At 33.6% G+C, this 26,138-nt stretch overlaps 1 protein-coding gene across 1 annotated transcript; it reads right to left on the bottom strand.

Moving 5' to 3' along the window:
* Positions 1–19,234: 19,234 nt before the first annotated feature.
* On the bottom strand, positions 19,235–24,983 carry LOC132617405 (uncharacterized). Its single transcript, XM_060332401.1, has 8 exons — positions 24,209–24,983; positions 23,565–24,022; positions 22,955–23,471; positions 22,146–22,342; positions 21,588–22,070; positions 19,980–20,037; positions 19,605–19,904; positions 19,235–19,338 (listed from the first exon to the last, which is right to left on the bottom strand). Exons 1-8 carry the CDS (start codon positions 24,981–24,983, stop codon positions 19,235–19,237), a joined length of 2,892 nt encoding a protein of 963 aa, XP_060188384.1.
* Positions 24,984–26,138: the final 1,155 nt, after the last annotated feature.

Genomic DNA, 26,138 nt, shown 5'->3' with positions numbered 1-26,138 from the left:
GTTGGCGAAATGCAATTTTTTTTTTTTTTTTTAACATTTGACACCAAAATGTTAGCTGGTGTCAAATGTTTTTAAAAAAAAAAAAAAAAAATTGCATTTCGTTACATACCTGGCGTGTTATTTTTTTAATCCTTTATTTTGAATATAAATCTAATTCAATTAGATAAAAACATAGTTAAAAGATATAGGAGAAAGAATAGTTGTAAATTGGTGAAAGAGTAGTTGTAAATTGGTGAAACTTTAGACAGTCATAACTTTGCGCTCGGATATCCGATTTATGCAATTTTTTTTTTGATTTTGCATATTTTTTCGAGATCTAGCCGTGCAAACTGCTGTAAGGCGGTTTGGCCGGGTTGATTTTCTAGAAAACCTCTTTTTTCCCTTCCAATTTTAATTTCCCCCCAAATTGGCGGGAAATTTTCAGTTTTCTTTACTTATAATATGATGATGCGCAATAGACTTCAACATAAAAATTTCGGAGTAATGTAGCTGTGAATGTCAATTTCACTTATGTGGTTTCAATTTTTAAAAATAAAGCTGACTAATTTTCTCGACATATAAAGTTCTATAATAACCTTACAAAAATATAACACTTAAACCTAAAGTTTCCAAAACTACTGCAGTAAAATACTGCTTTATACAAAAAATAATCTGTAACGCGTGTTTTTTTTCTAAGTTTCCTAAAATAAAATTATGAAAATATAAATTTTTGATGCAATTTTATTCTACTATACCCATGTTTTTTTAGTTAGAAAACCTAGCTAAATACCAAAAAAAAAAAAAAAAAAAAATTGCATTGCATTTCGTTACATACATGGCGAAATGAATTTTTTTTTTTACTGTGTTATTGCATTTCGCCATTTATGTAACGAAATGCAATGCAATTGTTTTTTTTTTTTTTTTTGTATTTCGCTAGGTTTTCTAACTAAAAAAAAAAATTTGGGTATAGTAGAATAAAATTGCATCAAAAATTTATATTTTCATAATTTTATTTTAGGAAACTTAGAAAAAAAACACGCGTTACAGATTATTTTTTGTATAAAGCAGTATTTTACTGCAGTAGTTTTGGAAACTTTAGGTTTAAGTGTTATATTTTTGTAAGGTTATTATAGAACTTTATATGTCGAGAAAATTAGTCAGCTTTATTTTCAAAAATTGAAACCACATAAGTGAAATTGACATTCACAGCTACATTACTCCAAAATTTTTATGTTGAAGTCTATTGCGCATCATCATATTATAAGTAAAGAAAACTGAAAATTTCCCGCCAATTTGGGGGGAAATTAAAATTGGAAGGGAAAAAAGAGGTTTTCTAGAAAATCGGCCCGGCCATGGCAGTTTGCACAGCTAGATCTCAAAAAAATATGCAAAATCAAAAAAAAAATTGCATAAATCGGATATCCGAGCGCAAAGTTATGACAGTCTAAAGTTTCACCAATTTACAACTACTCTTTCTCCTATATCTTTTAACTATGTTTTTATCTAATTGAATTAGATTTATATTCAAAATAAAGGATTAAAAAAATAACACGCCAGGTATGTAACGAAATGCAATTTTTTTTATTTTTTTTTAACATTTGACACCAAAATGTTAGCTGGTGTCAAATGTTTTTTTTTTTAAAATTGCATTTCGCCAGGTATGTGGCGAAATGTAATTTTTTTTTTTAAAAACATTTGACACCAGCTAACATTTTGGTGTCAAATGTTAAAAAAAAAAAAAAAAAATTGCATTTCGCCAACTATGTAACGAAATGCATTTTTTTTTTTTAACATTTGACGGAAAATGTTAAATGGGGTTAACATTTCGTTGGATAACCAACGAAATGCCCCTTTTGGTATAAAAAAAAAAAAAGACATACCATTTTTGTCTTCAACGTCCAAAAAGGTGCCATTTTGGCGCCGGACTCTAAAAAGATCCTTGATCAACGGAAGGCTCCTGCAATCGGAATCCAAAGAACAGTTGATACATCTCATTAGTTTAAGAGTTAAATTTATATGTGTTGATGGTTTAAAAAATATTACTAATATTTAATTAAGTCATTTCATTATAGGTAGGGGTGTCAAAGGATCGGTTTGGGTTGAATTTAAGTGGGTTTAAAATGAGTTGAGTTAATATGAATCGGTCATTACTTAGGCTAATTTGAGTAGGGCTGAAATGGGCTAACAAACGGGTCATAACGCCACCTGCCCAATTTTCTTACTAAGATTTATTTTCTTTATTTATTTTTATAATTTTTAAGTACCTAAAAAAAGTTCTTTTTCAAGATTCCTCACTTGTCAATTTGAACTACATATGAGAATTGAAATGGGCTAAATTGGACGGATTAAAATGTGCTGAGTTAAGAAATGGATGGGTTAGACATATCTGCTTTCATGAGCTAAGTTTATCCCCCACAAGTAATAAGCATTAATTGGTGATCATATAAAGATAGCAACTAACCTTCTATTGCGGATTAAAATTCCTAATAGTGTATAATTTTATTCTTAGTTTAATAATTCAATCTAGTGCAACTAGCAAATCATTCGTAGTACCAACAAATAAATGAACAAAAAGAATCTACGGAAACATAATTAGCATCCCTTAATCCCTGAAACGGCAAGTATTAGCATTTTAATTTAAATAAATGTAAAAGAATATAAAGAAGAAAAAATGAGTCCTAATTTGAGCCTTATCTTTCATGTCTCATCATGGGTACAAAGGCATCGCAATAAAAAAATGACCAATAGCTTTTCGATTATGTTTTTCCTTTGGTACACGAATGTTGTTCCACAAATGGCATTCACACTAGTAACCTTTTGCTTTTGTTAGCTCTTTAGTTATCTGTGCACTCGATTTGGAAAGTTAACTGGTCATTTTTAGAATCTAGTAAAGATAAAACTAGAAGGTATCAATTTTCCTGGATGGCAAACCAACAGTATAATTAGAGATAAAGTTGTAAGATTTTATTATATTCACTCACACGCTTTTGTTGTATAAAAATCTACTCAAGTGAAACGACTAATCCACGGTATCATGTTCATGTATTTTAGTTTAGGATTTAGCTTATTTATCAACTGACGTTATAATTAGAGGCGAATATGAAATTTTGAGCTCTTTGGTTTCAGAATAGAAAAGACATTTTACTGAGTTCCGAATAAATCAATATATATATTAAATGAATCTCATAACGCAAATAATGAATTTTGAACAAAAGCAATTTGGGCCATAGAATAATTATAGCACTTGCACATAAATAATAGGGAAAACTACGTGTATATACATGTTAAGAAGAAATATTTACGAAGCGTGATGATAGTTTTCCTTATTTACAAAACATAACGATATTTTATGAAACATGACGGATTTTCATATATTTTTCGTTTTTTAATTTTATTTTCAGAAAATATTTCTTTTTTAAAAAATAATTTTAAACTTAAAAAAAAACAATTTTATATTTTTTAAATTTTTTGTATTTTTTTTTTTTGCTCAAAAGCTTAAAAAATTACCTCAAATTTTTGTGTATGAAAGCTGTATGAAAAATGTATGAAATGTGTATGTGTAAGCGAAATTTTTAATATAGTTTTTTATACACAAAATGTGAATGAAATTCTAAGTCTTGAGCGAGATATACACATTTCATACCATTCTCATACATAAAATTTTGAGTGTAATGTTTAAGCCTTGATCGAGATATACACATTTCATACGTTTTTCATACACAAAATTTGAGCGAATTTTTTAAACCTTGAGCAAGATATAAACATTTCATACACAAAAATTTAAGCGATTATTTTAAGTCTTGAATGTTGTATCAAAGTTGTATACAAAGTTATTGTAGTTGTATTAATTTTAGAGAAATCTAACATGAACTTTATACACTAAAATGTGAGCGAAATTCTAAGCTTTGAGCGAGATACAAATTTCATACCGTTTTCATACATACAATTTTGAGATAATTTTTTAAGCCTTGAACGAGATATACATATTTTATACAGTTTTCATACCGTTTTCATACACTAAATTTTGAGTGAACTTTTTAAGCCTTGAGCGAGATATACACATTTCATACAACTTTCATACATAAATTTTTGAGCGAAAAAAATAAAAAATAAAAAAGTATTTTAATTTTTTTTTTAAAAAAGAAGTATTTTTATTATAGGGTTTGTAATGTTATGTTTTGTAAATAGAAAACTATCGTCACGTTTCGTAAATATTTCTCCTTAATATGTATATATACATAATTTACCCTAAATAATATTCCACGGCCTGAGCTCTTCTTCCAAAAATAAGACATCTTTTATTTTCAATTAAAGCCCAATTAACTTGCCTTGAATCCGTAACTAGAACTCTTACTCCAGTACTCCACCCTGAAATGCAATTCAACTGCTCTCCCCTTAGGACATATTCAAAATTACAATTTATCCATATGTAGATAGTACCACGTCTAAGCTAAAAACCCTCCATGCTAGCTAGCACCATAAAAAAAAAAAAAAAAATAGCTACGAAGCTCGTCGTTAATCGATCTCTCGCTAATAACTTTTTTGATAATTCATTGCCAATCTTCCGCTAAGTAATTAAGATTAGCAACATAGTTGTTCCATTTAGTAGTAAATTGTCCGTCGTTATTTTTTATTTTTTATTTTTTTTTGTAGTGTGCAGTGTTCACAAGTTCGCAAGGTACTCATTTGAACCCACAATTTCCCCTTTAAATTCAAACAAAATACTTAATCGAGTATCACACTGATACATACATATATAAACCCTCATTGGAATTAATTCTTCCATGCACGTTTTTTTTCCTAATCTATAGCCTTACTAACTTTCCCTAAACTGGTTAACTGTTTGTTGTTCTTAATTAAGCACTATATTACAAATATTTTTTAGAAGAGGGGACACAATATAATTCCGCGTGAAGAAGATTTTTCATTAATACTATTCGTTCGATTCTCAGTTATCATTCGGTAGTACCAGATGAGAGATCGAAGACTATATACACACCCACATGGCACTTAAAAGGAAAAAAGATCTGAAAAGGCCATGAAAAGTTGGAATAAAATATATATATGCACGCATGTAAATAGGACACGTATAAGGCTAAAGAGCCCTAAACTATAACCTTAGAGCTTATTTTTATAGTAGGAATATACTAAAATTTTGCATGTGCTAGCTGTCTACCAATATAAAGTTGATCGATGGATGTGATGAGCTATGGAAATTGAATTTGAAGGAGAGATCAAATCCTTCTCATGGTTAAAAAGGCCAAGCCATATCCACCGATGGTCCAATTTAAAGGGGAATCGATAAGAGCAAGTAGGGGTGTCAAATGGTGTGTGACTGAATTTAAGCAGGTTAAATGGATAAAGTTAATAAATGGACAGGTTAATGATCCGCAAAAAATTATTTAAGCAGAAACGATCATAGCTTAATTGTCTAATTCTTACTGAATTTCTTTATTTGTTCTTTTATAATTTATGTAAGTATAAGTACCTAATAAAACTTTTTTCTCCTTATTATTGTTGTACTCAACATATTAAATTAAAAAAATGTATTTTAAAATTTTTTTTGATGAAATTTCTTATCGGTCAATTTTGACTACATATCAGTCTAATTTGTAAATAGCTGAATAGGACGATCAAAATAAACTCAATTGAAAATTGAACTTATTATTGACCCATCCAAACCTATACGAATTGCACGGAGCATGTTCTTAGATTAATTTTAATTTACCATTCTTAATAGCAGACAAGAGACACTAAATTTAGATTTCATCATTAATTACTCAAAAAGTTAAAAATCATTTTGCACGGATTTTACATATGAATTTCTTTTAACTCACACGTAAGGGGGTATATTTTGAAACATAAATAGTACTATCATAGCTATTAAGTCTCGCGATACATAAATTGAAGTCGATTATATAAATATTTATTAATTATAATTATATAGCTTCATCTAAATTAGTGCAAGACCAAGTTTTTAGTTGGGGAATATTTGAGGGTGTGGGGGTGGAGGACAAGAGTAGTCATGGTAAAAGCCAAAAGGGTTGGAGCAGGACAATCAAAGGGCAAAGCTAGTTTCTGACAAGCCAAGGTTTGCCTGTAAAAGTTGCTGCGTGTGGAAAACCTGTTTGCAACGTGAGAGAACCTTATTCACTTGTCTCCATGTCTCTCGCCATCGCAAAGGCCCGCAAATATTTATCTGGACTCTATATTTATGTCAAATCATCGAAATTTATTATTGTTAATTAATTTACTGAGGTTAGAATATATGTCAATTAAATTATGATTTTAAGTGTTAAAAATGCATCATACAATTATTAAATTGATGTAAATACCGGGCAAGTTTTTACCATCCTGAATGTATTAACAGTTACCTTGAGCGCATATGTGTTGGGCCGCAAGGTAAAATAGCTCAATTCCCTTCACTTCCTGCACAGTACACGAAATAAATGAGACAAATGTACGTGGTGAATCAATATTTGATAAATATTTTCAGAAATTACAATACTATGTTTCTTTTCAAAAATAGCAACCTTACCAATACAATTAGCTATGCGTAGTATAATAGAACATTTCTACACAAAATAAAACTCCACAAATCAAGGGATAGATTTCAAATAATCCTTATCAACTTATATCTCTTTTCTCTCATCTTCTTAGTTCTTAATAACTAGCCTTTATATTTCCACTCATTTCTTACCTTTTGGTAAATTCTAACCCCTCTCTACACTACTAAATATTTATTATTATACTGTGCATGTATATTTATTATTATACTGTGTATGTATATTTATTCATAATTATACATTATTATAATACTACATATATATTTATTTAATTATACACTATTAAATATCAACATTATGTTGTATATATACATATATATACCATGTATATATTTATTCCACGTATATATTCAATTATCCACAATTATAATATTGTATATATATATATATATTCCACTTATATATTTAGTTATACCTTGTATAAATTTTTTCCACTTATATATTTAATTATACCTTGTATAAATATATTCCACTTATATACTTAATTATACCCTATATAAATATGTTTTTCTATATATACATACACACATACTTGGTATATTATTTGGTGTAATTTATACATGACTTATATTGTGTATAATTTTCTATTGTAATTTGTACATGATTTATTATAATTTATTCAGTGTATATATTTGCAATTATGAGCTTAAATTTCAGGCTTCCTTCTGCATATTATCATACAAGTTATATTCCAGGTTCCATCTCTGAATTATATATATATTGAAAAGAGAGCGGACAAAATGTGTTGTTATGTAATGTGAGTAATAAGTGTTGTATATGATATATATTAATAAGAACAATTTCAACTTAAAGTAGTTTGTCTTTATTGAATGGTTTAACTTGACTAACATTTATCTTGTTTATGTACAAAAATGATATATGAATATTCAATCAACATTTTATACTCTAGGAACAGACTGTAACGAAATTTTAGGGGCTTTTAGCTGGAATGTAGCCGGATTATGTTTTATCATCTATTACGGTATACAAATCCTTACTTGTCATGGAGTGTAAAATAGTTAATCCTTCTATGATTTTGTAAAAATTTTCTGAACTTTGCACAGTTATGTTTTTTTCCCCTTGTGGGTGCTGTATACGGTAAAAATCGGATTTATGCTAGATCGGTGAGACCGGGAATCGAGGGAAGAAAGAAACAAGCACGAGCATGAAGATTTTCTTTCGGACCGGAGGTATTGCACTAGAAGTGGTTGATCAGAAGAAAGCGGAGGAAATCATTTGGTCGGTTTCTCCATGGCCGTTAGTCCGGTTTCTCCATGACTGAGGTGATCGTGGCCGTTAGTCCGGGTGATCAATTACAAAATTGCCACGCGTCAAGACCGTTCTGCCACATTGTACTGCGAATCGTACGGGTGTCAGACCGTACGGCCCAACCTTATCCTTTTAGGGTTTTCTTTATTCTAAAGGGGCTTTTATGTTGTATGCAAGACCCATAAGACAAAACTATAAATAGGAGGCATTTTCCTACTTTTAAGGGTTAGCTTTTCTAAGATCTAGAACATTGTAATAGAAATTATATATTGAAGCTCTCTCTCCTTTGGTCCGAATCAGTGGCATTTTATGCTGATTCTTCCAATATAGTTGGCTTAATCATAAACATCCATATCTTTATTTAAATCATTAGCGTATATATTCACGTACACATGCTATAGCACGCAAATCCATAATTGTATCTCATAAACCCAAAATAGATTAAAGTTCATCCACATATCTTATACCTCACTTACAAATTCAATTGATTATCTAAATTCGGGATAAAAAGGTGCGAAATTATATAAATATTATCACACGTCTCTAGCTTCATTTATTTCTCCAAATTATTTTCTAACACCAGATCAGCCAATCAGTGTAATAATTGGTGGTCGAAAGATCTTCTTACGCGATGAGAATAATATAGGTGCATGAAAGCTCACAAAACAAATGAGTGTATGGTCAATTCCGTTTTCCTCTTTCTTAATTTTTAATCACCTTTTCTCTCCATACTTTCTCCTTTATAAATCTTCCTTTCATTTCATTTCCTTTCCTTTTTTTTTTTCCCAACCTTGATTCAGCTCTAATAAAACAACTTCTAAATAGAGGGAGAAATTGTTATTTAATGAAGAAGTGTGCCTTCAATGACGTCCTTTGATTCGTTGGTCCACATACATTCATAAGAAGATAAACTAGAATAGAATACTAAAAGCGGATCACCTTATTATTCATAATAAAAAATTAAACACTTTTTTTGAAACTATTTTTAAAAAATTGTTACAACATGCATTGGAGGATCTGTTAGACACATGCATTCATACTTTATTAAAGTGGCCCTCAAAGAGGGTATACAATGGTCATGATCCCACTACTATAGTGTTTTACCATCTTTTAGTAGGAACTATTAATACAAAGGCTTAATACCTAGATGAACCTTTAAATTTGACATGTTTTGTAAGATAGGCATATAAACTTATAAGGTGACCAGATAGACACTTAAACTTACTCAAAGTGTATTTTTCAAGTTTTTCAGTTGTTTTGAAAACAAAAACTATATTTTTCAAACACTCACAATTTTCATGGCCAAACAAGCCCTAAATATATCACAAAATATTTTTTTTAAAATGAAAAAATAAGGCAAACGCATATACATGAGACTATAAATGTGCACTTAAACCAATAAATACTCGCTAATCGCAATTTTGCAGCTTTCAATTAACTCAGATTTTTTTTTTACACTTGAATAATTAAAAAACAATAACTTTAACCAATAAAAATCCTTAAAAAAAGAAATTTCAAATTAAGAAATTTCTAAGTTCAGTATTTCAAGTGTAAAAGAAATTTCAAATAAAGCCGAGAAGAAATTTCTTAATTTGAAATTTCTTTTTTTAAGGATTTTTATTGGTTAAAGTTATTGTTTTTTAATTATTCAAGTGTAAAAAAAAACGGAGTTAATTGAAAGCTGCAAAATTGCGATTAGCGAGTATTTATTGGTTTAAGTGCACATTTATAGTCTCATGTATATGCGTTTGCCTTATTTTTGCATTTTAAAAAAAATATTTTGTGATATATTTAGGGCTTGTTTGGCCATGAAAATTGTGAGTGTTTGAAAAATATAGTTTTTGTTTTCAAAACAACTGAAAAACTTGAAAAATACACTTTGAGTAAGTTTAAGTGTCTATCTGGTCACCTTATAAGTTTATATGCCTATCTTACAAAACATGTCAAGTTTAAGGGTCCATCTAGGTATTAAGCCTAATACAAAAGGTTGCATACAATTTAAGCTTTTAAATATTTTCCCACTTTCCTGCATCATTTTTCCTCACTTTTTGGGGGATGAATTTTGATAGGTACAACTAAAAGCTATATTAAATCATTTTAGGTTTTTTTATTTTTACTTTTATTTTTGGTTGCCAAATGCAAGTGTTAGAATGTGAATTGTCTATGCGAAGATAAGTTTATGATTGGATGCCTTTTGAAGATGCAATTATGTAAAGCTTGATTGGTAGATAGGGAAGGGAAATCTTCTATTCTTTTGCTTGATTTTTGTAAAATAGAGAGGAAAAGAAACAACTAATTATTCTTTGAAACAACTAGCTGGCTAGAAAGAAAAGAATATTCGTTTCCCCCTTAGCATACCTTCCTCAATTTTCATAGCTATATCTGAAAAAACTTGCAAATCATTTACTCTCTTTGTCCATTTTTATTTATTCATGTTTGACTTGGCACACTCCTTCAGATTAAGTAATTAATAAAATGATAAGTTTACCATATACAACAACAACATACCCATTATAATCCACAAGTGAATATGGAGGATAAGTTTACTATATCACCCTCTGAATATATAAAATTCAACTTTTTAGGAAATGCATGCAGTGAGAAATGATTTAGTTAATAATCAGGGTAAATTAGGAATTAAATGTAAATTTTTGTATTGATTTGCTAAACTGGACACATAAAAGAGGACATATATTATTTTTAGTGTATCAGACATTTAATAATGGAGAAATACTAAAATGGCAGCTGCTGGTGGCCTAAATTGAGCCATTGATCAAGGGGGAAAAATGGCCCTCCCGACCAGGAAAAAAGGTATTCAATTTTGGTCATTCCCATTTCCCATTTCCCATTGAAGTTGCTTTTCCAGTGGGTGCAGAGAAGAAAGAAAAGTTCAACAGCACAACTTTTAAAGAGATAATAATTAAAACAAATATTTTGCAAGCTAGATAGTATACTCCTTTCGTTCATAGGCTATTTAGCTCATTTGACGCCTACTAAAAATAAAAATAAATTGGAGTATACGATATAATAGTTTACTAAGTTATTCCTATTTATTAATTAGATGTGTTTTTGAAACTTGAACACTATTAAGAAAAAGTAGTTTTCTAATATAAGAGTATAGTTGGAAACAATTACTATTTTTTTTTTATCTTGAATTCCTAAAGGGACATTAATTTTGAGATAAATATTTTTTGCTAAAACGACACTTATTTTGAGACGGGGAGAGTATAATTCAAAATGATGGACACATAATTAAACAACAAAAATAAGGTAAAAGGGAGAGACAAATAACAAATACTTCCTTCATCCCAGCTTATGAGAAAAGTATATATTTTCACTTTTCAATGACTTGTCACTAAATTTAAGAGAAAAGTGAAGATTTTTTAAACTTATGGTGTAAAATAAGTCATAGAAATTACTGTGATTATAAATTATCTCATTAAAATTACAATAAAAAGTAAAAAATCGAATTGTCACTAAATACACACACACACATATATATACTATTTTTAAACTGAATTAAAAAACAGTGCTACATAAATTGCGATAGAAAAACAAATAAACACGAGTTGCATGATCTACCCCATAAAATGTCATTGCAATTATATTACTACGATGTATCCACTATCTCTGTTGGAATAACAAGCTAGCTAGCACTATTGGAAGTGTCAGTACCAGTGGCGGAGTCAGAAATATAGCTAAGGGTGTTCAAACTTGCGGATAAGTAAATATTTTTTTTCCGATGGATGGGTGCACCGAAAAATTTAGATCAACTACGCAATATATATCTCAATCATAAAAACACTTGTAATAAAACTAACAATTGTATAAATCAAAACTAAAAATCAACATAAAAAAAATCTACTTCTGAAAACATAATCATAATAGTGATACAATTGTATTAGATGAGGTTTCACTTCTTGGAGTATTTTTATAATAGAATTTTTAGAAAAATAGCCCGAAATCCTTTTCTGTAAGGAATCCAGACTTTTGTTAGTATAAAATAAAGGAAAAACCCCACGACAAAGTTCTGTGTGTATAGGTTCGAACCAGCACGCTCTCGCATGAGATGAACAGCTTTGCCGCTTGACCGCCTGGAAATAGTTGTGTTAAGGGCGTTCCAAATCTTTAAGATATACACTATACTCGTTATATGACCTATATACACGGTATAATTTTCCGACGAAGGGTGTTCGGCTGTGTAGAAACTATACAATTTTGACTTATTCCATTCATTCACCAAGAGAGAATATATATAAGATACAATTTTGAATCCTAGTGAAACAAGGAAACTAAGATCCTAGTGAAACAAGGAAACTAACTAATATATGGTAATTAGTGAAACAAGGAAACTAACTAATATATGGTAATTATCTCCCTACAAATATGCTACCAAATAATATCAAATAATATAAAGATATTATACCGCAATACCCCCCTCAAGTTGGAGCATGGGAATAAAAAATGCCCAACTTGGAAAGCAAGAAGTCAAACTATGCCCAACTTGGAAAGCAAGAAGTCAAACTAAGTTTTGCCGAGAGCTTTGGTAAAAATGTCTGCCAATTGTGAAGATGTTGAAACGTGTGACGGAGAAATCAAACCTTCATTAATTGTATCATGAACAAAGTGACAATCTACCTCAATGTGCTTTGTTCGTTCATGGAAAATCGGATTTTTTGCGATGTGCAAAGCGGACTGACTATCACAAAACAATTTGATCGCCTTGGAATGTTGTATACCTAAACTCAACAACAGACCTCTCATCCACTTCAACTCACAAGTGACCGCAGCCATGGACCTATATTCAGCCTCTGCAGAAGATCTAAAAACTGTGTGCTGCTTTTTTGTCTTCCAAGAGATGGGAGATTGACCTAGAAATACTAGCCAACCTGTCAACGAACGACGAGTAAGCGGACAAGCCGCCCAATCAGAATTACACCATCCCTGCAAAGTCAACTCACTGTCGGCACGTAAGAAAATACCCTGTCCTGGTGTGCCTTTCAAATAATGGACCACTCGTAAGGCCGCTTCCCAATGTTCAATCAGGGGTTCTTGCATGAATTGAGACAAAATATGAACAGAATATGCCAAGTCCGGTCGAGTGACCCCCAAATAAATCAAACTCCCGACTAATCTACGGTAGACCTCCGGATCCGACAACAAATCTCCATCTGCAAGGCCAAGTTTATGATTTTGCTCAATAGGGAACCCACTTGGCTTTGCACCTAACAATCCTGCTTCAGAGATAATATCAAAAGTATACTTGCGTTGACACAAAAACAACCCTAATGAACTACGATCTACTTCAATACCCAAAAAATATTTGAGAGACCCAAGGTCTTTCATTTTGAAACAATCACTCAAATAGGCTTTGAAAGTTGCAAGTGCAGCGGAATCATTCCCAGAAATAATAAGATCATCAACATAAACCAAGATATTAATTTGAATATTCCCTCTAGTAAATGTAAAAAGGGAATAATCAGAATAAGATTGAAGGAAACCGTACCCTTTCAAAGCAGTCACCAATTTTGCAAACCAACATCTAGGGGCCTGTTTCAACCCATATAGCGATTTGCGCAAATGACACACCAACGTAGGATCTGGACTTTCAAACCCGGGAGGGAGCTTCATATACACCTCCTCATCAAGGTCACCATGTAAAAAGGCATTATGAACATCCATTTGGTGAAGTTCCCAATTTTTGGATGCTGTAATGGCTAGGAAGGCTCGAACAGTAGTCATCTTGGCGACCAGAGCAAAAGTTTCATTGTAGTCAATCCCCGCTTGTTGATGATTTCCCAACACAACCAAGCGCGATTTGAGCTGTTCCACATCTCCATTTGACAAAAACTTGGTCTTGTACACCCACTGATTACCAAGTGCTTTCTTACCCGGAGGAAGATGTTCCAAAGTCCATGTACCATTGTCTTCCAATGCACGTATCTCTTCTTTCATTGAATGTCTCCAACCTTCGTGTTTCATGGCTTCTTTGAAGGTCTTAGGATCCTTATCCGAAATAATAGCTGCAAGAAACTTATGATAATTTACAGAAAAATTGTCACAATTAATATAGTGTGCCAAAGGATATGGAGTACCTGAGGATTGATTGTTAACAGGAGTTGTAGGGGACAGACTATTAGCAAAAATTGAGTGTGTCACATAATCACGAAGCACAACAGAGGGAAATTTCTCCCGAAAACCACGCCCCAAGCCACCTTCCACATTCGTGACTGGGGTATGGTGTTGCTGCCCCCCCTCGCTGCCAGCGGGCGCTGGGTTCCCAGCGGGCTGTGCAGTGGCTGTTGGCAGCCGCTCAGCCTCGTTGCCAGCTGGCGCTGGGTTCCCAGCGGGCTGGACAGTGGCCGCTGGCTGCAGCTCGGCCTGGCTGCCAGCAGGCGCTGGTTGGGCAGTGGTTTGCGGCTGCTGCTCGGCAGCCTCCGAACTATCAACTTCCCCCCCTAATTCATCCCAGTACACCATAAAATCATGATCAATTTCAGCACCCTCATCAAAAAAAGCTAGACGAAATATTAACATCTTCCGGACAAGTAAAAGGAAACACATCCTCCACAAACTTTACATCACGAGAGACAAAAAAATTCCTTCGTATCAAGATCAAACAACCGCTACCCCTTCTTACCAAATGGATATTCCACAAACAAACACTTTCTGCTCCGACTAGCAAATTTGTCACCCTGAGTTTTTTTATTATGAGCAAAGCATAAACACCCAAAAGTTCGAATAACATCAAAAGAAGGAGGTTTATTGAATAAAATTTCAAAAGGTGTTTTATTTTCCAATTTGGGTGTGGGGGTACGATTTATGAGATGAGATGCAGCAAGAATACATTCACCCCAGAAAAAAATAGGCAAATTGGCCTGAAATCTGAGAGCCCTCGCAACATTCAACACATGTTTATGCTTCCTCTCTACCCTCCCATTCTGTTGCGGAGTACCCACACAAGAGGTTTGAAACAAAATACCAGTGGCAGAAAAATAATTGATCAAACAATTAAATTCTGTACCATTATCACTTTGTACAACTTTAATTGTTTGATTAAATTGTCGATCAACCATAGCAACAAAAGCCATAAACATCGGAAACACTTCTGTTTTATCAACCAACAAGTAAATCCAAACAGCTCGGGAAAAATCATCAACAATTGTTAAAAAATAACGAGCTCCACACGACGAAACATGGCGATATGGGCCCCACAAATCACAATGTATTTTCTCAAATATTCTAGATGCATTATTATCACTTAAAGGAAATTTGTCTCTAGGATGCTTAACACGTAAACACACTTCACAATCCTTTGCTAAACTACTCTTATCACTACTGACATGAGGAAGCAACTTAACTACTCTCTCGGAAGGATGCCCCAATCGTCGATGCCATAATTCCAATACGGACGTTGCCACGACAGTAGACATATGTTGCACCACGTTCGGTTTGCTAAAATGGTATAGTCTGTCCCTCCTAACTCCCGTTCCAATCAACTCCTTCAGTGGGTCATGGATAACACACATATAAGAATTAAAAGAGACAATAGTATGTAAATTGTCAGTAAGTTGGGGGACGGAGAGTAAGTTGCAACGTAAATAAGGCACATAAAGGACATGATGTAAGGTGATTTTATCTGACAGTCGAACAAAACCTTCCAAAGAAGCAAGCACCTTTTCACCATTAGGCAAACCAATAGGACAATCAACAGTATGGACATCAAACAACCAAGATTTCTCACCGGTAACATGACGAGTAGCACCAGTGTCAATAATCCAAGAAAAAACATCAAACTTACCATTCAAGCGATTTTCGGGAATTGTAGCATTACCAAAAAATCCCGTAATAGCCTTCCATTGATCGGAAGTAAAGTGCTGACTGACGGCAGCGTTATCTGATGCGCCCTTGAAACGAGTAGGCGTGATATAGTCCCCGGGTCAGTCTCGTGGACCGAGAAAATAGGGAGAATTAGACTCAATTTTGGGTGGTGGTGGAGGAGGTACGGCGTCACCGGCCATGGAAATTTACGATGAAGAGAAGAAAAAAAACGTGTGGCCTGATACCATGTAGAAACTATACAATCTTGACTTGTTCCATTCATTCACCAAGAGAGAATATATATATGATACAATTTTGAACCCTAGTGAAACAAGGAAACTAAGATCCTAGTGAAACAAGGAACATAGCTAATATATGATAATTATCTCCCTACAAATATGCTACCAAATAATATCAAATAATATAAAGATATTATACCGCAATAGGCTGAACACCCTTGCTCCCATGTAGCTCTGCCCCTGGTCAGTTCCCTTGGAACTTCTGGAAATGACAAATTCAATTAAGAAAACTGATGCTACTAATACAAGCACACAAAATAAAAAGTGATAGAAATCCAAGAACCTTGTTCCAAATACCAGACTATTTTACCTAAAAATCCAAAGGGCTCTGATCATGTGCCAATTATCTTTTCTCCTTTTATCCATAACTTACTGTCCTACACTTAACTTTCAATGAAAATAACACTCTATTGATTGATTTTTACTTGGTTTTAACCTCGTGCCTTCTTCTCTAAGCATTCTCCTTAACTAGCTAGCTAGCTGTATTCAGCTAAAAAGAGGACCAGATTCAAGGATGATTATTAAACAAATTTAGTCCAAATAAGATTAGAATTGAAAACGAAACTTATATAGTATATATATTATCTAGCTTTCAAATCTTATCCTACATAGAAAAAGGGTGGTCCTTATTCCATAAAAGAATGGACTTGTGGACATGCTTGCTGACGGTGGTTGACGGTTGAGGGATCAAAGAAGTAGATTCCATAAACTGCCAAGAAGAAGCTTTGTCACTGGTACAAATATTGCAAAAAAACCTACCATGCATGGCCAAAAAGTTTTTGCTTAGCTAGGATTAGGGTTAGGTTTAGGGGTAGTGCAAATTTGTTTTAGTGTTTTCCTTTTTGAACATGTAAAGGGCATACTATTGGCGAAATTTTTAGTAGCAGTTGGCTAGTTGCTTTATGCAGTAATACTATATTCAACGTGCAAGAACAACTAGTAAAAGTAAATTTCTTATAATTCCTCCTAACGCGGAACTTTAGGACAGTTTGGCCATGAGAATTTTTCATTTTTTTCCGAAAAATTATTTCACTTTATTTGGAAATCAATGTTTGGCCATGAAAATTTTGAAAAACGCCAAAAAACTTTTTTTCACTTTCAATACATTCAAACAACCAAATATTCTTTACAAAAACTATAACCAAACACAACTCCATCTTCAACTCCAACTTCAAAATTTCAAAAAAAGTGAAAAATATTTGATTTTTATGGCCAAACGCCTACTTAATCTCAGCTAATTTGGACCATTAGTTCCAATATAAAAAAGGAGAAGATCTACTACAGTCTGCAGGTGAACAGGCTTTTAAGGGCAACGACTAATAATTTTCCCAAGCTAAAAACATTATGGTAGAGTCCATTTGGTGAAACTTAATAAAATTGCTTATTTTGAGATGTACTTTTACTAGGGTTCTCAGAGATATTTAGAGAGAAATACTTTTGTATTTGGCAATTTAATTTTTAAAGTATTTTTTAGTATTTATGAGTAGGGGTGTACATGGATCGGGTTGGTTCGGATTTCTTAAACACCAAACCAAACCAATTGCGTCAGGTTTTTAAATTTCCAAACCAAACCAATAAAATTCGGGTTTTTCAACCTCGGGTTTTCTGGGGTTATTCGGATTTTTTTTTCCGGAATAATCTTGATACAAAACATATAACTTTTACGTCAAATATTTCTTTAGTCCTAGTAAGATACAACTATGTAATTAAGGTGTTTCATAAGAAAATAACACAAAATGTGAGAAGAGTGATGACATTGTATTAAAATATTCAACAAAAGATAATAAAATCGGTTAAAATAAATATTGCTAATTAATAAGCCATAAAGAAAATGACCATAATCTAAAAATACTAAGTCATGCTAAAATAAGTACGGCTAATAAGTATTAATTACATGACAAGAAAAAAAAAACTTAAGTTCTGTATTTTCACTCTCTAAACCAATTATGCAAAACTAAAGAATAGATATCCAACATTATTGTCATTTCTATGGGTAAATTGAAATTCTTTTGTTAGTATTAGTGTTGAGTTAGTTTTGGTTTGGACTTTATAGGAGTTACTAACATCCATAGGATATAAAACTTATTCACATTCAAAATCTTAAGTTCAAGCTTGAATAATATGATAATAGATGAAAAACTATGAAAAAAATTAAGAAATATTTATAAATTACATTACAAATAAATATTTTTATGTATAAAATATTTTAAAAATTGAATACATGTAATGTTGGGTTGGTTTGGTTCGGTTTGACTTTTTTTTAGCTAAAACCAAAGCAAACCAATTATGGTCGGGTTTTTTTTTCCAACACCAAACCAAGTCAAACCAAACCACTAGTTGGGTTTTTTCTCGGTTTGACTCAGTTTATCGGTTTGGTGCGGTTTATCGGTTTACTTTGGACACCCCTATTTATGAGCATATTGTGTTTGGTCAATCTTTCAAAAGTGTATTTTTGAGTAACAAATTACGAAAAGAATAGTACTAAGGTTCATTGTAATGGAAGATATATGTTTCTTAGCTAAGTTTGACATCTCCAATCACACACTTTTTTTTTCAAAATCCATCACCATCGTAGTGATGGGGGGTTTGGCAGGACCCCTACCATGTCCATTGATTCCAAAATACAAGTACAGTGGAGGGGGACATGGTACCTTACCTCCTTACACAAGATTACATTCAATACTATACAAAAGATATACTAATGCATTCAAACTTTAAGTCAGTTAATGCATTTCGCCTAAGTCACCTCACGGAGGTTCAAAGTACCAACTTGCATTCTTTTTAACTCTCCTCCTAAAGGAAAGAAGGTTGAGCTTATTCATTCTAAGTGGTCCTCTAGCTTCCATCGACAAGTCACCTTCATTCAAAAAAATTCTAGGGACTTGTATTCTTGTTGCGTATTTAGCTAGGGTATCTGCCACCTCATTTCCTTCTCTATAGCAATGTTGTATAGAGATGTTTCTATGAGCCATCTTTGACTTAATGCTTTCTATGATGCCATGTAACCTCCAAGGAGGTTTAAGGGAACCCTCAATCATTTGTACAACCATCTTGGAATCCAATTCTACTTCAAGGGCTTCGAAGGGATGATTGACACGCCAAGTAATACCGACTAGTGCTGCATATGCCTCACTATAATTGTTAGTGCAGAATTGGGATGGATGTGCAAAGGCCATGACCATATCCCTATTTCTGTTCCTAACAATACCTCCGGCTCCTGCTTTTTTTTTTCTTTTCATGTAGCTGCTATCCGTGTTGAGCTTCCAAGTGTTACCTATTGGTTTGCTCCACCTGATCATCTTACTTGTTATCATTGCTTTGAAATTTTCTGCTTGTAAACAAACTTTGCTCCAGTTCTAGGTGTAGTCTACGGATTTGAATTTCTTTCTGATTGCCACCTTGATCTGAAATAAAGATTGAAAACATATATTAGAAGCAGTAATATTTTTGAATTCAAATTTCTTAGTGCACCTTGCTCTCCAAATTTCCCAGCATACAATCATTTGGAGTGATAAGTAGGAGGAATTTGTGAACAATATTTCTTGGTTTTGTCTCCACCACTGCCAAAGAACTGTTTGGACTGTTGAGCCAGTAATGCTAATCCCCAGAGGTCTGGTAATGATTTGTCATGTTTGTTTTGCAAGATCACTTTGTGAAAAAACATGATTACCAGTTTCCACACATGCAGTCCTACAACAACAACAACTAGCACCTTTGTCAATGTTAAATCTTGAGAGATTAGCATCCAGAGGGAGATTTTTCTTTAAAAGCTTCCACATGAAGAAAGAAACCTTGAAAGGAATTTCTTTTATCCATATGTAATTATAGATAGGAGGGGCTACTCGTTTATTTCTCAGTAAATCGAAAGCACTGGAACATGTAAAAAGTCCATTGCTATTCGTATTCCAAATAGCCTGGTCCTTTTCATCTTCCTTACTAATGTGAATACTTTTGATCAACTTCAAAGTATCTGTTGATAAGGAAAAAGGATTATCATCCAGCTCCCATTGCTGATTCACTAAGAAATATTTAAATTTTACATTACCTGGCTTGACAGTAGGATTTAGCATCTGATAAAGAGACCCTTGTTGAGTCCAGTTATCCTAATAAAAAAGAATATTACCAGAGTTAATGTTCCAACTGATGTTGGCCTCAATTTTATCTCTGATATGAAGTAAATCTTTCCAGGCAGGCGAGTCTTTTGGAGCAATTATATTAGAGTTCAGATTGCTTCTCTGGCAATACTTTGCTCTAATAAATTGTGCCCATAAAGAAGGTTCTGTTCTCAATCTCCACCATCTTTTAGCAGCAAAAGTATGACAGATGTCGAGTAAACTCCTGAAACCCAAGCCCCCTTCTTTGGTAGGATAACTCATGTTATCCCAAGAGGACCAGTGATAACTATTTTTCCCTTCTTTCTCTTCCCAAAAGAAATTAGCAAACTGCATTTCAATCTCATAGAGTGTTGTAACAGGTGGCATTAAAGCAGAAAATATATGTAAGGCTTGTGATTGTAGAACATGCTTAATAATGGTGGCCTTACCTCCCGGGGATAAGAATCTTCATTTCCAACCTGCAATCTTATTAAGAACCTTTTTGGAAATATCAGAAAAATAAGAGATTCTTTTCCTACCACTGTATATAGGACAACCTAAATAAGTGAAGGGGAAAGAAGATTGTTTGTAACCGGTTCACCTTCTTATCCTCCTGTTATAAATCATGTTAGTCTTACTATGGGTGATAAAGAAGGTCTTATCATTGTTAATCTCCTGTCCAGAAGCATTTTGATATAACCTTAGCAGATTCATCATGAGCTTCATAAAAAATTTATCAGCAGAAGTGAATAGGACAAGGTCATCAGCATAGCTGAGGTGATTAATTTGGGGACCTTTTTTATGTATGGAAAAATTAATGAAATTATCATTTTGATTAAGATGATTCAAGGTTCTTGACAGAGTTTCATCAGTAATAATAAAAAGAGCAGGAGATAGGGGGTCTCCCTATTTTAAGCCTCTAGATGGTTTAAAGAAACCATATCTAACACCATTTATTATGACAGAATACCAGTTGTTAGAGATCAATCTAAAAACAATCTTGATAAAAAATTCATCAAATCCCATCTTTCTAAGAACAGAAATAAGGAAATTCCAAGACAATTTAACGTAAGCTTTGGACATATCTAATTTAAAAACAACATTGCAGCTCTCCGGGTTGGGTCTAATACCATGAATGATCTCTTGTGTTAAGAGAATATTCTCGGTAATTTTCTTGCCTTTCACAAAACCAGATTGATTCTCAGATATGATCTTAGGCAAAATACTGTTAATCCTTAAAGCAAGAATTTTAGACATAATTTTGTTTGAAAAATTACTAAGACTAATAGGTCTGAGCTTAGAGAAACAATCAGGTGAAGTAACCTTAGGAATCAGAGTAAAAAAGGATGAGTATAGAACTTTGTGAGTTCAAAACCATGAAAGAATGAAAGAACAAAGGATATTACCTCTCTTTTGATGATGTCTCAGCAGTGTTAGAAAAAATGACCATTAAATCCATCTGGTCCTGCACAACTGTTAGGGTCTATAGAATCTATTGCTATTTTAATCTCTTTTGTTGTGGGATATCTTGTTAAAAGGTAGTTGTCCTCAGTACTGACCAGATTATCACATCCTCTAATAAAGTCCATATTTATATCCCTTGAGTTCCTAGTGAAAATTTCACTGAAATGATCAATTGCAGCTTTGGAGATATTTGCATTACCTTCGACCCATTGATCATTTCGATCTTTAATCTTATAAATTTGGGCTCTTTTTCTCCTAGCCTTGATAGTACTGTGAAAGTACTTCGTATTGGAATCCCCTTTTTCTGCCCATTTGATTCTAGCTTTTTGTCTTAAAATAGAATCTTCCATTTTCAACCATTTGATGTATTCAACTTTTGTCTTATTTTGCCGCATTCTATCAGTATCAGCATCAGAGTTTAAGTATGCAGGTTCTGCATCTGAAACTTCCTTCTCAAATTTCTTGACATTTTCAAACACATCACCAATACTGTTTCTGGACCACTTACTAAGCTCTCTAGCCAAAGTTTTCAGCTTTTGTTGTAATATCCACATAGGGTTTCCATATACTTCTGTTTCCTAGACTGTTTTAACCAAAGGAAGAAAATCTTTTTGGTCAGTCCAAAAATTAAGAAATTTGAAGTATTTAATTACCTGTTGGTTGTCATTTGTGCAATTGACAAGTAGTAAACTATGATCAGACCCAGTCTTAGATAGGTGCTCCACATTAATGTTTGGGAATCTAGTACTCCATTCTTCATTATGTAGCAACCTATCTAATCTCATGTGAATTCTCTCCGTACCTCCTCTCCCATTGCACCAAGTGTGAATATTACCTACAAAACCAGCATCTGTCATACCACAATCATCCATACAATTTATAAAATCAAAACAGATACTTAATCTAAAAGGAACACCCCTTTCTTTTCTTCGGCTTCCATTATAGAGTTAAAATCTCCCCCGATGGCCCATGGGCCATCAATGATGGAATTCAAATCCCTTAACTTTTGCCAAAGATACCTCCTTTTGTTTGCTTTAGATCTGGCATAAACAGTTGTTATCCAGAAATTCTCCGTGCTCCCCTGTAAATGAATTTGCAAGGTAACTTGTTGTCTAGTTTTGGAGACTACTGAACAAACAAAGTTAGAATTCTAGAATATCCAAATTTTACTATGAGAGTTGGAGATGGCATGATCGAACCCCATCCTTCTCCTAAACTTCTCGATTTTTTTACTAGTATGAAAAGGTTCTTGTAAAGTTATAAAATCAATTTTGTGAAGTCTAACAATCTTAATAAGTCTGTCCAGAGCACCCTTGGAGTTATCCCTCTAATATTCCAAATTATGTATTTAATCATAAAGGAACTTCGGGGGATAAGACAACCTTTTCAGATTGTTCCGATTTTTCTGAAAAATTATTTTTGTTTCCCTTTTTGTTCTTCCTACCTTTCTTGTTTTTGTTACCTCTTGGTGACAAACCTTGTTGTAATATTGCTTGGTCTCTTTCTTGTGTAATAGGGCCCTTACATTCTTTTAGAGTTGGAGCAAAGACTTCAAATAAACTGTTAAGGATTTGTGCTTCTTCTTCTTCAGAGACGTCTAAGAAGCTATCAGGAACTTCCTCATCCAAAGATATTTCGGCAATTTGTTCTTCACTGGTTATGTAGCAATACTCCTGATCCGAATTATTTCCTAGAACAGTGCCTTGTCTATTTTCAGGAGGAATGAACTCAATGTTTCCCAAATCAATCTTTATCCTGCCTCCTTTTAGTTGTAAACACGCAGTATCTACTGTTGTAGGAGACATATGATCCTTTTGTATTCCTCTTGAACTGCTGCCCTGGCTATCCGCTATTTCATTCACTTCTAAACCTTGATTGACTTCCATATTGTTCTGGTGTTGCTCCTCTATCCGCTTTTTTCCATCTAAAGGTTTGTCAGATTCTTCAAAGGGTTCTTGAGCATTACCAGATCTTGGTTTCTATTTTACCCATAATATGTTCTTGAGAAATCTAGCTGCAGTAACTTTCTTTTTTCTCTTCTTTTGCTTCTTATTTTGGCCTTTGGCTCTTACACCTTTGTTTTCATGTTGCTTGTTTTCTTCTTCAGGTTTTTGCATCTCAGCAGGATTTATTTCGTTACCATGCTTGCTGTTTGCAGTGACAATTTGGTCGACTGGCAGCTTGCTGTTTCCAGTGGCAGCGACTGGCTGCTTGCTGTTTCCAGTGGCAGCGACTGCAGTTTGGTCGCTTGGCCGATTAGTCTGCTTTCCACTGGTGTTTATGCATTTAATCCCCTGCCCCTCGACCTGAGAAATAGCCTGTTGATTAATTTGAGTTGTCTTCTGTTTCCCCTGATTCTTCTCTGTTTTGTTTTGGGCAGTATTTTTCCCGGTTCCTCTAGCGTGATCGTTTCCATTCCGGGTGTTGGTATTCTTTAAGACCTTCTTATTCTTCCTTCTGTTAACTTCGGTGAAACCATCCTCCCCCTGTTCAGTTCTAGCCAAAGTTGAGGTATTTGGATCATTTTCGCCTTTGATGGTATCATGTCCATCATTATTCTGCTAATTCTTTTCAGTATTCGATTTTTGTTGTTATATTTCCCCTTTTTCGGACTGATTCTGCCTCGGTTGTCCTTCCGCTGCTAACTTCTGATCCCTTTCCTTTTCCACCCTTCTACATTGGATTATTGAATGCCCTAGCATCTTGCAATGAGTACAAAACTTGGCGGCATTCTCATATTCAAGCTTCTGATAGAATCCTTTGCGAGGGCAATTTTCATTTTCAGTACCAATGGAAATAGAGTTAATTTTAGTCTCGGTGAGATTGACCTCGACTCTCACTTTTGCCATACTTGGCCTGGTCCTATTCTCAGTGGCAGGATCCATCATAAGAGGGGTTCCTATCGGGGCTACTATTTGTTTTATATAATTCCATGAATGTAAGTGAAAGGGCAAGCCAGGTAATAGAACCCAAACAAGAACTACCGGAGAATCCTTATGCGGTTTGAACTCCGGCGTCCACTTTTCTAACCACATAACTTGTTCATCAATTTCAATGGAGCGTCTGTACCAAACTGTCTTAAAATCATCCTCATTTGAGAAATCTAGAAAGACTGTACGATAATCATAAACACTAATTGTAACTTTACCTCTAACAGTGATTATCTCAGCAAATCTTGCTCGTAGCTTTTCTATTTGGGGCATGGATCGAATAAATTTCCCAACCAAAGTAAATTTACATTCATCAGACATTACACCATAATATTCCCCGTTATTGAATAGCACAGCTGGTACTCCATTAGGAGTGGTGTATTTGGCGGTAATTTCTGGGTTCCCCAATCGATTTTGTTTCAAGATGGGAGCTTTAGGGTTTTGAATTGCTTTAGCATAGTTGTAATTAGAGGGAAATTGGTCTGTAGTTGTGGGCGGAATAGTGTTTACTGTTGCAGGCTCATTGAGACGCGCCAATTCCGGATTCTCCGGCGTCCCCATGGGGCCGGAGAGTGATATTCAATCGCCTAAAAATGGGGGATGTGGCCGTTGTGTAGAGAGAGAAATGTTTTTTTTTACTGTAGCTCTATAAGAGATTGTTCCTGTACAAGGAGCAAATTCTCCAATCACACACTTACACATGTAAAAGTGCAACTAGTGCAACACGAAGCGTTGTCTGTTTACGCATGTCCGGTGAAGAATCGATCCGCAAGAGAGTATTATGTAGGCAATCTAATAATGTAGGCAGTCTATTATAATGCAAACATGAATGGTTTATTCTATGATTCGAATTTATGACTTAAAGGTCACATGAAATGACGAAAACAACTTTACCATTTATCCTGAGCTCTTTCTTGTGCTTTAGTATGTAAATTTGTAAACTAACAAAATTACTTCACACGAAAAAATGTCTCTAAAGTTAAATAGTTAATCTATTCTACATCAATCTATTGAACATAGGCTCTAATTATATATAGACTAGTTATCCATCTGTAGTTGCTTGTGCGAGTGGGGAATCACAGACCAACGAGCTTGTGTTGGAGACTTTGTGCTATAAAAGCTGGAACCGATGGCGGACAGAACCATATGCTCACTTTTTCCATAGCCTCTCATCTCATTTTTTTTTCACTACATTTTTTTATTAATGCAAGTGAAGAACACTATATAGTCTATGTTTTAGATATTCTACTAGTCGGTTTCATTTATTTGCCCACGTGTCTTAATCCCATTTGCCTCATGAAATGTGCTACTTACATGATTCAAAATAAATAAGTTTAATCTTTCTTAGTTTATTTACCGAGAAATAAATGATGAAATCTGGAGTAATAGACGTCGACAGAGAAGTTATAGCAATTAAATGACCCTTCACAGAAAATAATTAATTAATTGCTTTTGGCAAGCGTTTTGATTTATTTATTTTTTAACAAAATATTTTTGACGAATAGCAGTTTGTATTTGATTAAGTATTTGGAAAGCACTTTTGTCAATATTAGAATACTAATTTGTGCTTGACCAAAGTTCCAAAAATGTTTCCGAGGAAAATTTATATTTTTTGGCTTCTAAAAACAATTTCGGCTGCTATTTTTTCCCTCTAAAAAATTGATGAAGTACCTCAATTCTCTAAAATTGAGGTACTTCATCAAATTTTTAGAGGGG

This window comes from Lycium barbarum, chromosome 1 (assembly GCF_019175385.1).
Source record: "Lycium barbarum isolate Lr01 chromosome 1, ASM1917538v2, whole genome shotgun sequence".
Classification (NCBI taxonomy): domain Eukaryota; kingdom Viridiplantae; phylum Streptophyta; class Magnoliopsida; order Solanales; family Solanaceae; genus Lycium; species Lycium barbarum.
This window is presented reverse-complemented; position numbering and strand designations above follow the sequence as displayed.